Source organism: Globicephala melas, chromosome 13 (assembly GCF_963455315.2).
Source record: "Globicephala melas chromosome 13, mGloMel1.2, whole genome shotgun sequence".
Lineage (NCBI taxonomy): Eukaryota > Metazoa > Chordata > Mammalia > Artiodactyla > Delphinidae > Globicephala > Globicephala melas.
In genome coordinates, this window is record NC_083326.1 from 58,942,323 (window position 1) to 58,957,633 (window position 15,311).

At 40.8% G+C, this 15,311-nt stretch overlaps 1 protein-coding gene across 7 annotated transcripts in view; it reads left to right on the forward strand.

The window, feature by feature from the left end:
• Positions 1-15,311, forward strand: part of PTPRM (protein tyrosine phosphatase receptor type M) — a 745,966-nt gene that overhangs the window by 434,840 nt on the left and 295,815 nt on the right. For all 7 annotated transcript variants that reach the window (XM_060310545.2, XM_060310547.2, XM_060310546.2 and 4 more), the window contains exons 9-10: positions 119-228; positions 14,169-14,370. In XM_060310545.2, coding sequence (XP_060166528.1) covers positions 119-228; positions 14,169-14,370 — 312 coding nt within the window. The remainder of the gene's footprint in view (positions 1-118; positions 229-14,168; positions 14,371-15,311) is intronic.

A 15,311-nucleotide genomic window follows, 5' to 3' on the forward strand; every position in this document is an offset into this window, starting at 1 on the left:
TGGAATATATCTATTAAAATATTACACCTCAATAGAGAGTTAAAAACCTGTCAAGTCTAGAAAAATGTATTTTGTTTTTGGTTTACTTAAATATGTATCGATTTTTCCCCCCTTCTAGTTCCAGGTGCTGTTCTTACTGAATCCATCCAAGGAAGTACCTTTGAAGAGAAGATATTTCTTCAATGGCGAGAACCAATTCAAACCTATGGTGTCATCACTTTATATGAGGTAGTATATACATTTGTTAGTAATTTAATTTTTACTGTAACTTCTATGATAGCTAGACTAGTATTTAAAAATGCATAGTAACATCATGCCTTTTAAGAAGTTGAATGCCTTTAATAGTTATAATGGTTACTGAATAGAAGCAAAAAAATTAAAAATGAGTTTTCGAATTACGTATAATTTCAGGATGTATATTCACCATGATTTAGATGCTTCCAGATTACATGTTATTGGATGTAAAGCCACACTATAATATAGTTTAAAAATCACCTTTGTTAAAAACAGTAAGTGTTCTGTCATATACATTATTTGTATATGACAGGAGGCAACCATGGCATCCTGTTCTCGCCAGCTCTAAAATATTTTACTCCTGAATTATAGAAGAGCGCTGATGATCCAATTAGTGGAGTTGATAGACATTGTCTTGGGAATAACAACAGAATAATGTCTTCTGGTTTCTTAGCATTAGCAAAACAGCCTTTAGACTTCTGTGACACAGTTTTGTCTACTGATAGATAGCAGAGAAGAATTCGATGACTTGTTCAGGGAAAAAAATAACAGCAATAGCGGGGTGGCAGTCATCATCACATCTGTATGAGCGTGATTTCACTCTGCCTATTGTCATAGAAACAAGCAGGTGCATTTTTTTTTCAAGCTAGCATTTATGTGAATGCAAATTCAACAAAATTATATGTTGTTTGGTTTCTAAAATCCGCAGCCATTCTTCCTATGGGACCTCTACCTGAATACCTTTCAGAGCTACTGACAAAGCCGGAGTAGATTTGCTGTCAGACAGTCACCATTGGTGAACCCTTTCCCTGACCCAACTAGCCTCACAGCTATGTTTCCTTGTACCTTTTAAAAATTGGTATTGAAATGCAAAAAAAAAAAAAAAAAAATTGTTGTTCATCAAAAGCTAAACAAAGTAAGAGAAAAGAAAAAAAGTTGATTTTCACATTAAGTTATGATGCTTTCCTTGGCTGCTTCGTTGTAAAAGAATCATGAAAATTCATGACTCTCTTTTGTAGAGTTGTTTTTTATAATCAAATCAAACAAGTTCATTTTTTTTCCTCAGTGATCAGAATCTTTTAGTTAATATTTTTGGCCCCATGACCATTTTTTAGTTCTGTTTTGTGGATTCTTACCTCAGGATAACAGAATATTTTACTAGAAAAGATACAGTCTTTGAAATCAACATTAAGTACCAAGAAATCAGTCCACCTCTCCTGAAAGCCACATGTTGATATCTAGACGGACAGAAAATAAAGGTGAGATCCTTTCTTTCTGATCCCATGGAGCATAATATTCATGGAATAAGTAACTTTAATGTGAAAACAATAGGAAAAGCAGAACCCATCAGTCTCTCTGATTTCAGCAGCCACAATGTCCCTCCTAGCTGAACACTGATCTAAATGCTGCTACAAAGGGGATGTGTGAATGTCTTGTAAATCAACATTTTAAAACTCAAGATATAGGTAAGAAGAGCAGGTCGGTTGTTTTTTCTAGGCACCAAAGGGAAAATGCCAAATTTGTGAATCAGGCTTAAGTGATTAAGTATAAGTTTCTGACTGTTGAATCTTTCTCTTCTTTTCTCCATGTTTTCTAGAAGTAGGAAGGAAGGTATTCCAGATTCCCCAAGGTGGGCCTTAGATGGTGTCTGTGCAGGGAGCTCCTCTTTGGCTAAAACACACTGCACGTGGGGCTCTCCCAGCCTGTACCTGAGTCTGCAGGAGACCCAGCTTCCTCCTGGTGCAGGGCTGCTGGTGAACCAGACCAGTCCCCTCCCTGGAGGACCACAGACATGTGGGAGTATGGACCCCTGGGACAGACATGCTAAGGAAATAAAACCGTTGCCCAAAGGGAAACCAAGACCTTAGAAACAGTGTAGTCACGGAAACACATTTGACTGTAGGTCAAAACTGGAAGGCAAGATACGTTATCATAGTTGGAAAAAAGCTTAGTAATAAATGATATGGGTGTTTCTTGAGGAGCACACTTGTATGGTTTTTTGAAGGAGAGGAGAAAAAACAGAAGGAATGTTGTAAATGCTGTAAGTGAACATGCTGTAGGTTCATGTTATTCTCAAGTTCTCTCTTTACCTCTTAAGAAAGATATACCAGATCATTAATGATTGGAAAATGCTGTCAATGTCATCTTTTGCCGGAAGTTACGGCAATGACGGCACTAAAGCAACCTTCTGGCCTCAGTTCTTTGTCGTCCCCATCTTCAGCCTTCTCAAACTAGCCTTCCTTCCTCTTGTCCCCAGCTGTGTTGTAGCCCCAGCCCTTCTTGTGCCTTACCTCCTGCTCAGCTGTTTCATTCTATCTGAGACATCTTCCTAAAATCTGGGACCGGTAATTACACTTTTCCTCAATAGCTATCCAGATTTTTATTTTATCAAATTATAAATGCAGTATTGTTCTCTGAAAGGATACTTTAAGCACAGAAGTATTCAAAATAAAATGTCTTTGCTTCCCAAATTCACTTTTCAGAAGTAACTGCTATGAACAACTAGATGCATGTGCTTCCAAAATTTTACAAGGTAGAAATTTATAGTGCAAGTGCTCTTATGACTATACATGGATAAAATTTAATAAATGCTAGCAAACCCAGCATTTTATTACAAGAATATGCCATATAAGACCCCCTCCACATCATACAAAAATAAATGCCAAATAGGTTCATGAACTAAACACAAAAATTAAACTATAGCAACACTATAAGAAAAATAAGGAAGATGCTTTTGTAATATATCTTGACATAAAACCCAGAAGTCATTTAAAAAAGATTGATGGATTTGGTTATATAAGAATTTAAACTTCTGAATGATAGAAAATGCCACAAAGAAAAGTCTAAATACAAACAGAAGACGTGGGGAAATTATTTTCAACATTTGTAGCAGTCAACTGGCTGGTGGCTGTAGTTATAACACACTTGATACAGATTGATAAGTAGACAACACTCCATTAGGAAAAATGGGTGAAGAATAAAAGGAGTTGATTCATAGGAAAAAAAAATCTGAATGGCGTAAGCAGATGAAAAGATAGCTACCTGACCTTAGCAAGGATTAAGAAATGAAATAAAACGGACTCTTCAGAACGTTTAAGTTGGTGCAAATCCAGTGTTAAGGGGTGATGTGGTGAAATTTGTGTGCACAGACCGTTGATGGGGACACACAATTTTGCAACCTCTAATGTAGACAACTTGGGAATATCTATCAAAATTCAGACACTGCATGTCAAGCCTATTTAGGGAAGTTTCTCAGTCAGTAATACTCCCAAATGCACAGGGATGTATGTCCCAGTATTTTCATTGTACCCCAGTAACTTTATATGGCTCACGATTGCTTAGTGAATCAACTCCAAACTCCTGGTCACGACAGTAACACACCAACAAGTTTTTGAAAAAAAACATTTAGTATGTATAAGGTATTAGAAGAGAACAAAATATAAAAGATCCTCTCTCTCCTCTACTAGAAGTGAGCAGTCCTATCAGCAGCTAATTCTAGAAAAGAATGAAATGAGGACCAAACGTCTGCCTCAGTGCAGCGTGTGCAGGGTTGTCGGGCACATAGTAAAGGAGAACAGTCTGGACTCATCAGCCCACTGGGGCGCTGACGGATGGAGAGTTGAAAATACCTCAAGATCCCCCACCTGGAGAGTGGGGCTCAGTGAATCACTCTCCCCTGAGACAGTTCACATGGGTGGAGAGAGGGAGAATTGAGGGGCCCTGTTTGCTATCAGTGTTCAAGGCCATACATGGTACCATCCCAGCTGATACTTGTTACTGCATCTCCCATGATCCTCTCCTGGAACTGAATGAGCCATGTGTATGGAGTTTTCCTTTTCTCCATGAACCTTCTGGTTTTTCACACCTGCTTCTGCTTATCCGCTTCTTTCCTCCTGACTGCCTCCCCTCGTTCTCCTCCTGTGGCACTTCTGCTTATCTTTCAGCATCTCAGTCAAATTTTGAACTTTTCCGTGGAGCATCCTAGGTTCTTGCATCCCCTGGAATCTGATTTACTTGTTGGTTCCTTTGATTGCTTGCCCCTCTGTTGAAGGACTGTAGTTAAGGCTGGCTGGCATTGCAGCCTACTCACAACTCCCTGGAAGATTGATTCCCCTCGTGGTCAGAGATTACGTGTTATTCCATTTTGGTTCTCCAGAATTTGAGACTTAGAGAAGGGAAAGAGGATGCTGGAGTATTTCAGGCACTGACCTGCCAATCAGAAGGCATCCAATGTGAGCAGCAGCTGACTCCACCTCACCTGATCTAACCCCACATATGTTGTCTGCGTGTCGGTTTGCTTTCAGCGTGGGCATCCCATCAAGTCCCTGGGTCCACCCTGGAACGTCAGTGTTCTCCATGGAGGCATCATTAGAATCACCTTGGCCCTCAGCCAGCGAAACGGCCAGGTGTGACCTCAGCCCCAGACCTCCCTCCTGGGAGTCTCCCGTTGCTCGTCCTTGGCCTGGTACTTACTAGGCACTTAATAAACGTGCTGAATGAACCAGTGAAAAAATAAATACTGAAAGTACGTGTTGCATTTGGATGTGAGCGTGGAGCTGGGTACCCTTCAGAAGTACTGCTCAGGAGGACAGATGCTTACTGACCATCAGCTGCGCAGGCAATGGAGTTCTAGGGTCAAGTTCACTGTGTTCCCGAGGAACCTTTTTATTCCTGGAATTCAGACTCCAGGGCTCTGGATGGGTTTGAGGGGGAATCCATGAACTTTCTGACATTTTGTGTCCACTTGGACACAACATAGTTGCTTGTTAGGGATTTGTTAGAGGTGAGGGAGAGGATTCACGATTTTTAAGAGCAGCGTGTACGTGCTTTGTTATGGGTTGGGGAGAGGATCTGTGCTTTTTAACAAATTATCAAGGACTGTGACCGAAAGAACCCCAGTCTAGCTGATCCTGCAAGACCATGGCTAGAGGCGAGTACAAACCCATCAGCACTGGTAAAACAGCAAGTCCTCTGATAATGCAATTGCTTTTTGCTTTGCAGAGCAAACGTCCTTCTTGCCGCACCGTGAGCATGTGTGTGAGTGCGTGCACAGACCTGCTCTCCCTGGAGTCTTTAGGAAAATATATACCGAGTGCCAAATATTTACTGATCACAGTGGGGTCAGAAAGAAGAATGAACTATCACTATTCAGAAAGAAGAGACAACTGTATGAAAAGTTCCAATTCCTTTGGCATGTTTAAATCACGATTTCAGACTACAAAGAGCTCTTACAGCTCTCCGTGATTTATTGCCGAATGGATGGTAGGGACACAGTCACAACAGCCAGTGTTGAGCAGATCCAGTGATCGTTAGGACGGGTTTGGGAAGGCTTTACGGATACGTAGAATGGGAGCCCCAGCTCGAGACATGGATGGACATGTTTTTGGTTCCAGTCTCAAACTCCCGGCAGCATCTTTGAAAGCATTTCCTTCTTAACACACTGTGTTCTTTTGATTTCTATGACGGCTGTCTCTTTTGGCTTCTCCCTGCTTTCTGGCTCTCCTTCTGTGCCCTATATTAAATATCAGCGTTTCCCCAGGGACCTCATCCAGTCCTGAACCGTAATGTTCCAACGCTGCTCACCCCTAGGTGTCTACTTCCAGCCCAGACCTCTCAGCTCCCAGCCCTATGTCCTACACGGTGTGTCCTCCTGACTGTCACAGGCATCTCAACCTTGACATGCCCACCCCCCAGCAGTTAACTTCTCATTCATTCCATCCCATTTCAGTAAGCAGGACATCCTTTGCTCAAGCCCAAACATGGAGCCTGTCTTGGTTCCTCCATCTATCCCCACATCCAGTCCATCACTGACTTCTGCTCATGTCGACTCTAAAACTTGCCGATTCTTTTCATGTATTTCTCTCTTCATGGCCCCACCCTTGGTCCAAACCACTGCCTTCTCTCACGTGTGCTGTGGCCTCAGCCATGGCCTCTGCCAGGGCTCCTAGGGGTCCTCCTACTACCTTTGGTGCCCCCTTCAAGAAAGCAATCCTCCACCTGGCAGCCAACGTGATCTCTTTATAAGGGAAGTCAGATCATTTTATCTTCACACTTAAAATTGTTCAAAGGCCCCTGTTGTATGTCTCCACACTTTCTCCCTTGGGGTACAGAGCACTGCAGGGAATTGCCCCCCCCCCACGTCTCCAGCCCCCCAGGGACCACGCCACCTCGCTGGCTGGCCTGCCGCCACAGGGGCCTTCTTTCTGTCCATCATCTGTGTCTGGAGTGCTCCGGCTTCATGGTCTTAGTTCATGCTGTTCTTCCCCGGACTCCTAGCCTGGCTGACTCATTCCCAAGTTCAATTAACTGTCATCCCCTCAGGGGACGCTCCCCCAGCCATTCTGAATGGCTGAGCATGGGCCCCACCCCCAAATCCCCTTCATCTTAGCATCCTGTTTGTTTCTTCCATGGCACGTAGTGTTTAAAAATTATTAATTTACTTACTGGATGTCTCCCCAGCTCCTCCCCAGCCCAGTCCAGATTATTGGTTGCCCGAGGGCAGGGCCTATGTCTTCCTGCTGACTGCAGTGCTCGTGCTCACACATTTCAGTCAGTATTTGAATGGCAAGAGTGAATCTGAATTCATGGTGGAGGAAAGAGGACAGAGTTAGCTCTATCACATTCCAAGGAGCTGAGAGTTTATAAGCAAAAGCAGCGTCAGAAAAGCCCAGTATTTGTGGGGCAGTAAATCTTTGTCCCCTGACCAGGACAGAAGAAAATATGATGTCATCCCATGTGAAGTTCTGCCAGTGTCCTTGTCCCTGTGGTGAGCCACAGCCACCCCTGCCTCTGCAGGAGACCCTCCAACACTAGCAGCCACGTGGCTGACAGGGTCTTGAATGAAAAGAATTGAGCACAGTCTCAGAGACCTCTGTGACAACATTAAATGCACCAACATTCGAATTATAGGGGTCCCAGAAGAAGAAGAGAAAAAGAAAGGGACTGAGAAAATATTTAAAGAGCTTATAGTTGAAAACTTCCCTAATATGGGAAAGGATGTAGTCCATCAAGTCTAGGAAGCACAGAGAGCCCCATACAGGATGATTCCAAGGAGAAACATGCCAACACGCATATTAAACAAACTATCAAAAATTAAATACAAAGAAAGAATATTAAAAGCAGCAAGGGAAAAACAACAAATAACATACAAGGGGATCTCCATAAGGTTAACAGCTGATCTTTCAGCAGAAACTCTGCAAGCCAGAAGGGAGTTGCAGGACAAATTTAAAGTGATGAGAGGGAAAAACCTAAAACCAAGATTACTCTACCCAACAAGGATCTCATTCAGATTTGACGTAGAAATTAAAACCTTTACAGACAAGCAAAAGCTATGAGAATTCAGCACCACCAAACCAGCTCTACAACAAATGCTAAAGGAACTTCTCTAAGTGGGAAACACAAGAGAAGGAAAACACATACAATAACAAACCCCAAACAATTAAGAAAATGGTAAGAGGAACATACATATCGATAATTACCTTAAATGTAAATGGATTAAATGCTCCCACTAAAAGACACAGACTGGCTGAATGGATACAAAAATAAGACCTGTATATATGCTGTCTACAAGAGACCCACTTCAGACCTAGGAACACATACAGACTGAAAGTGACAGGTTGGAAAAAGATATTCCATGCAAATGGAAATCAAAAGAAAGCTGGAGGAGCAATTCTCATATCAGACAGAATAGACTTTAAAATAAAGACTATTACAAAAGACAAAGAAGGACACTACATAATAAAAATGGGATCGATCCAAGAAGAAGATATAACAATTGTAAATATTTATGCACCCAACATAGTAGCAACTCAATACATAAGGCAAATGCTAACAGCCATAAAAGGGGAAATTGACAGTAACACAATAATAGTAGGGGACTTTAACACCCCACTTTCACCAATGGACAGATCATCCAAAATGAAAATAAATAAGGAAACACAACCTTTAAATGACACATTAAACAAGATGGACTTAATTGATATTTATAGGACATTCCATCCAAAAACAACACAATACACTTTCTTCTCAAGCGCTTATGGAACATTTTCCAGGATAGATCATATCTTGGGTCACAAATCAAGCCTTGCTAAATTTAAGAAAATTGAAATCGTATCAAGTATCTTTTCTGACCACAACACTGTACTAGATATCAATTACAAGAAAAACACTGTAAAAAATGCAAACACATGGAGGCTAAACAATACACTACTAAATAACCAAGAGATCACTGCAGAAATCAAAGAGCAAATTTAAAAATACCTAGAAACAAATGATAATGAAAATACGACCACCCAAAACCTGTGGGATGCAGAAAAACAGTTCTAAGAGGAAAGTTTGTAGCAATACAATCCTACCTCAAGAAACAAGAAACGTCTCAAATAAACAACCTAACCCTACACCTAAAGCAATTAGAGAAAGAAGAACAAAAGAAACCCAAAGTTAGCAGAAGGAAAGAAATCATAAAGATCAGATCAGATCAGAAATAAATGAAGAGGAAATGAAGGAAAAAATCGCAAAGATCACAAAATCTAAAAGCTGGTTCTTTGAGAAGATAAACAAAAGTGATAAACCATTAACCAGAGTCATCAAGAAAAAAAGGGAAAAGACTCAGATCAACAGAATTAGAAATGAAGAAGGAGAAGTAACAACTGACACTGCAGAAATACAAAGGATCATGAGAGATTGCTACAAGCAACTATATGCCTATAAAATGGACAACCTGAAAGAAATGGACAAATTCTTAGAAAAGCACAACCTTTTGAGACTGAACCAGGAAGAAATAGAAACTATAAACAGACCAATCACAAGCACTAAATTGAAACTGTGATTAAAAATCTTCCAACAAACAAAAGCCCAGGACCAGATGGCTTCACAGGTGAATTCTATCAAACATTTAGAGAAGAGCTAACACTTTTCCTTCTCAAAATCTTCCAAAATATAGCAGAGGGAGGAACACTCCCAAACTCATTCTACAAGGCCACCATCACCCTGATACCAAAACCAGACAAAGATGTCACAAAAAAACAAAACTATAGGCCAGTATCACTGATGAATATAAATGCAAAAATCCTCAACAAAATACTAGCAAACAGAATCCAACAGCACATTTAAAAGGTCATACACATGATCAAGTGGGGTTTATCCCAGGAATGCAAGGATTCTTCAGTATATGCAAATCAATCAATGTGGTACAACATATTAACAAATTGAAGGATAAAAACCATATGATTATCTCAATAGATGCAGAAAGAGCTTTCGACAAAATTCAACACCTATTTATGATAAAAACCCTCCAGAAAGTGGGCATAGAGGGAACTTACCTCAACATAATAAAGGCCATATATGACAAACCCCCAGCCAATATTGTTCTCAATGGTGAAAACTGAAAGCATTTCCTCTAAGACCAGGAACAAGACAAGATTGCCCAGTCTCATCACTATTATTCAACATAGTTTTGGAAGTTTTAGCCACAGCAATCAGAAAAGAAAAAGAAATAAAAGGAGTCCAAATCAGAAAAGAAGAAGTAAAACTGTCACTATTTGCAGATGACATGAAACTATGCGTAGAGAATCCTAAAGATGCTACCAGAAAACTACTAGAGCTCATCACTGAATTTGGTAAAGTTGCAAGATACAAAATTAATGCACAGAAATCTCCTGAATTCCTATACACTAATGATGAAGAATTTAAAAGAGAAATTAAGGAAACACTCCCATTTACCACTGCAACAAAAAGAATTAAATACCTAGGAATAAACCTACCTAGGGAGACAAAAGACCTGTATGCAGAAAAGTATGAGACACTGATGACAGAAATTAAAGATGATACAAATAGGTGGAGAGATATACCATGTTCTTGGATTGGAAGAGTCAACATTGTGAAAATGACTATACCCCCCAAAGCAATCTACAGATTCAATGCAATCCCTATCAAACAACCAATGGCATTTTTCACAGAACTAGAACAAAAAATTTCACAATTTGTATGGAAACACAAAAGATCCCGAATAGCTAAAGCAATCTTGAGAAAGAAAAACAGAGCTGGAAGAATCAGGCTCCCGGACTTCAGACTATACTACAAAGCTACAGTAATCCAGACAGTATGCTACTGGCGCAAAAACAGAAACATAGATCAATGGAACAGTATAGAAAGCCCAGAGATAAAGCCATGCACCTGTGATCACTTTATCTTTGATAAAGGAGACAAGAATATACAATGGAGAAAAGACAGCCTCTTCAATAATTGTTTCTGGGAAAACTGGACAGCTACATGTAAAATAATGAAATTAGAACACTCCCTAACACTATACACAAAGATAAACTCAAAATGGATTAAAGACGTAAATGTAAGGCCAGATATTATAAAACTCTTAGAGGAAAACATAGGCAGAACACTCTATGGCATAAATCACAGCAAGATCCTTTTTGACCCACCTCCTAGAGAAATGAAAAGAAAAACAAAAATAAACAAATGGAACATAATGCAACTTAAAAGGTTTTGCACAGCATAAATGAGACAAAAAGGCAACCGTCAGAATGGGAGAAAATGTTTGCAAATGAAGCAACTGACGAAGGATTAATCTCCAAAATATACAAGCAGCTCATGCAGCTCAATATCAAAAAAAGAAAAAACCCAATCCACAAATGGGCAGAAGACCTAAATAGACATTTCTCCAAAGACGATATACAAATTGCCAGTAAACACATGAAAGGATGCTCAACATCACTAATCATCAGAGAAATGAAAATCAAAGCTACAATGAGGTATCACCTCACACCAGTCAGAATGGCCATCATCAAAAAGTCTACAAACAGTAAATGCTGGAGAGCATGTGGAGAAAAGGGAAACCTCTTGCACTGTTGGTGGGAATGTAAATTGATACCACCACTATGGAGAACAGTATGGAGGTTCCTCAAAAAACTAAAAGTAGAACCACCATATGATCCAGCAATCCTACTACTGGGTATATACCCTGAGAAAACCATAATTCAAAAAGAGTCATGTACCACAATGTTCATTGCAGCTCTATTTACAATAGTCAGGACATGAAAGCAACCTAAGTGTCCATTCACAGATGGATAAAGAAGATGTGGCACAAATATACAATGGAATATTACTCAGCCATAAAAAGAAACGGAACTGAGTTATTTGTAGTGAGGTGGATGCACCTAGAGACTGTCATAGAGAGTAAAGTAAGTCAGAAAGAGAAAAACAAATACCGTATGCTAACACATATATATGGAATCTAAAAATAAAAACCAAAAAAAGCAATGGTTCTGAAGAACCTAGGGGCAGGACAGGTATAAAGATGCAGACATAGAGAATGGACTTGAGGGTACAGGGAGCGGGAAGGGTAAGCTGGGACAAAGTGAGAGAGTGGCATGGACATATATACACTACCAAATGTAAAACAGATAGATAGTGGGAAGCAGCTGCATAGCACAGGGAGATCAGCTTGGTGCTTTGTCACCACCTAGAGGGGTGGGATAGGGAGGGTGGGAGGGAGACACAAGAGGGAGGAGATATGGGGATATATATATACGTATAGCTGATTCACTCTGTGATACAGCAAAACCTAGCACACCATTATAAAGCAATTATACTCCAATTAAAATGTTAAAAAAAAAAGAAAAAGAAGTTTAGAGAAGAAGGTGTAGGCAAGTCTTAAGCAGGGAACTCAGAAGTTTGAACTTTGTCCCGTACGCATTTGTATTCCATTAAAGTTTTTCATAAGGCCAGTCCTTATGCTAATTATACTGCATCCTCACTGCTGGGTTGGGTCTCCCCTTACCACCAGACTGCTACCTTCCCCCCGCCAGGTACTGTGTTTGAATCACCACATGAGACCCCGGCTAGCCTGGAGTACAGTGCTTGGCACACAAGAGACGTGCAGTGAAGTTGCTGTGAATGAGGGAATTAATAAATTTGGAGGAGCAGTTATGTAGTCACAGCTTAGATCTGCCTTCTCTACCTCTTCTCTGGAGCTCTCAGGATGGAGTTCAAAGTGCGCAGCTAAGCACAAAGCAGTGACATTGAATTCCCCCGACAGCAGCTGCTGGTGTACGTGGTCTTGTCTCTTGACTCAGAGGAACCTCATGAGGGAAGCCCATGAGAGGGTTAACAGCAGATCTTCTGCCTGACTCTGATGATGTCATGCACAGCGATGATTAATATATACAGCAAACATTTTCTTGCCAAAGCATAGTTGACTCAATCTAAATATTCTTTCAGAGAGGTCTCCTTAATTATAATGACATGCTATAAATATAAGAAGAAAGAATGTCAATTATCAGTTGGTATAATAACAGTGTCAGTGTTCATGCACATAAATTATCAGTAACTTTAACCTATCTAAAAGCAAGAAAAGTGCTCAGTTTTGCAATTTAAAACTTTTGAATATGCCACATTTAAAAATTATGCCTTTACAAGGAGGAGAAATTAGTAATCACCCCTAAAATGCATGTTCTTGAAGAGTTGATGAGCTACTAAGAGTGACTTTTTTTTTTTTTTTTTTTGTGGTACGTGGGCCTCTCACTGTTGTGGCCTCTCCCATTGCAGAGCACAGGCTCCGACACACAGGCTCAGCAGCCATGGCTCATGGGCCCAGCCGCTCCGCGGAATGTGGGATCTTCCCGGACCGGGGCACGAACCCGTGTCCCCTGCATCGGCAGGCGGACTCTCAACCACTGCGCCACCAGGGAAGCCCTAGAGTGAAATTTTTTAAAACATCATTTGAAAGGGCAAAATTTAAAGACACCTATGTTATATTTATTTTCACACAATCCAGACTCATCCAGGGTGATTTGAACACCTGTCACGTGGCAAACATAAAGCTTCCAGAATTGCACTGTGTCCAAAATGGAAACTCCTAGTCATTCAGAGCAATTTAAATTTAAATTTTAGTTAATTAAAATAAAATGATTCACAGACATAGAAGAGATACTTATGGTTACCGAAGGGGGAAGGGAGGAAGGGATAAATCAGGAGTTTAGGATGAACATATACACACTACTATATATAAAATAGATAACCCACGAGGACCTACTGTATAGCACAGGGAAGTATTCTCAGTATCTTGTAATAACCTATAATGGAAAAGAATCTGGAAAACAATATGTATATATGTATGTATAATTATACAATCACTTTGCTGTATACCTGAAACTAACACAACATTGTAAATCAAGTAACTTCAATTTTTTTTAATGATTTTAAAAAATAATAATAAAATGAAGTAAATTTTTCAGTTCTGCCGTCTCACCGGCCATGTTTCTAGTGCTCTGTGGCCACTTGTGGTTAGGGGCCACCACACTGAATACTGCAGAATAGAGCATTCCCATCCTGACAGTCCTATTGGACAGCATTGCTCTAAAGAAAAAAGTAAATAGGACATATTGCAAACACCACAGTCACAGCATTAAGGGCTACTGACACGCATCTAGGAGCAGATATCTTTGCCCACATTAAGGAAAACGCTTAAAAGTGCCCTTTTTACCAGCATACGGTAATCCTATTCAGGGCAAAATCAGACTCTGACCCCTGGATGAGAGATGAGGCCTTCCCCTTGTCAGGTCCTTATCTGTTTGAGCTGGTTGTCTATTTTGTTATTTTGTTTTAAGCCAGCTGTAATGTAGTTTTCCAACAAGACACTTTGAAAACAAACAACTTCAAGGTATTAGCTTAAACCTGAACTCATTCTTTATGTTCTAATCTACTGGCTTGCAGTTCCTCTGTCTATAAAAGTAATAACTCATCACAGTTTTGGCTGAGTTCCTGTGCCCGTTCACTGGATCCAGGATTTGAAGAGTCTAGGGGAGCAGGACAGCTTATCATAAAGCGTCTGACAGTGCATACATCAGGAGGGCTTATTGGATAAAGATGCAGTCTCGGTCGATCTGCCTCAGGTATTTCATCACATCCGTCTTCTCTTACAGATCACCTACAAGGCAGTCAGTTCCTTTGACCCAGAAATAGATCTATCCAATCAAAGTGGAAGAGTTTCAAAACTGGGAAATGAAACCCACTTTCTGTTTTTCGGACTGTATCCAGGAACCACATACTCCTTCACCATCCGAGCTAGCACGGCTAAGGGTTTTGGACCCCCGGCAACAAATCAGTTCACCACCAAAATATCAGGTATCGTACATTCATGAGCTGTGTCTTATATCAGAAGTAGCATTTGGGTACTTTCTCATTCCCATTGTCAAGTCTGCAGAGCTCACCCAAACGTACACGTAAATTCATGTTTTTGTAAGTATGAAAATCGGACTTATGGAATTCAATGAAACGCTGCAAATGTTTATCATTTGGGAGCTTCGGATCGTCGTCCTGCGTCAGGAGGTAGGCACTGTTTTAAGAGTGTGTGTCGGAGAACTCAGACATGAGCGGGAGATGCTGTTCCCAGCACTCTCAGCCCTTCGCAGTCCCAAGTTCCCAGAGCAGCAGTGTCGGGAAAGTCTCCATAGCGAGGTCTCTCACAAGGGAGTGCTCAGCAGAAAGGCAGCGTTATGTGGAGTCCCTTCCAGAAGGCTCAGCCTTCCGTGGGACCTTCACTGTTAGCAGTTTCACGTCCTCAAGAGAGAGGCTACTACAGAGGGGGGGCACCAAGCACTTACATCCGCCAGCTTGTTTCTTGTAGAGACTCAATTACACCATCCAACAAAGGACATAATTTGGGAAATATTTCTGGGCATGTGCACCTGTGCAGAAAATGTCTTTGTGCTTCAGACTAGAGGAAATGGAGTTGCCATCTGGTGTGGGATATGCAGCAGCAATAAACACAGTTCCAGGGGACGTCTTTCCTTTTCTACGTTTTCCCCTTTGGATCCGAGTAGGGCAGTATTTGGGTTTGGGCTGTGACTGTTTTGGTTGGGGGTAGAAGAGCAGGAGGCAGGTGATGGAGTAACTTCTCATCAGTCAGGGTCAGCTAGGTAATACTTAGCCTGATTTTTATATCTGTTGTCCCTCATCCCTAATTCTATGAGAGATTTTCTTTAGGACTGAAGGAAGGGAAGGAAATACAGCACAAGTACTCTAAGCCTTCTACTAGGTTTTGAGGGAGGAGTGAGGTTTGGAAT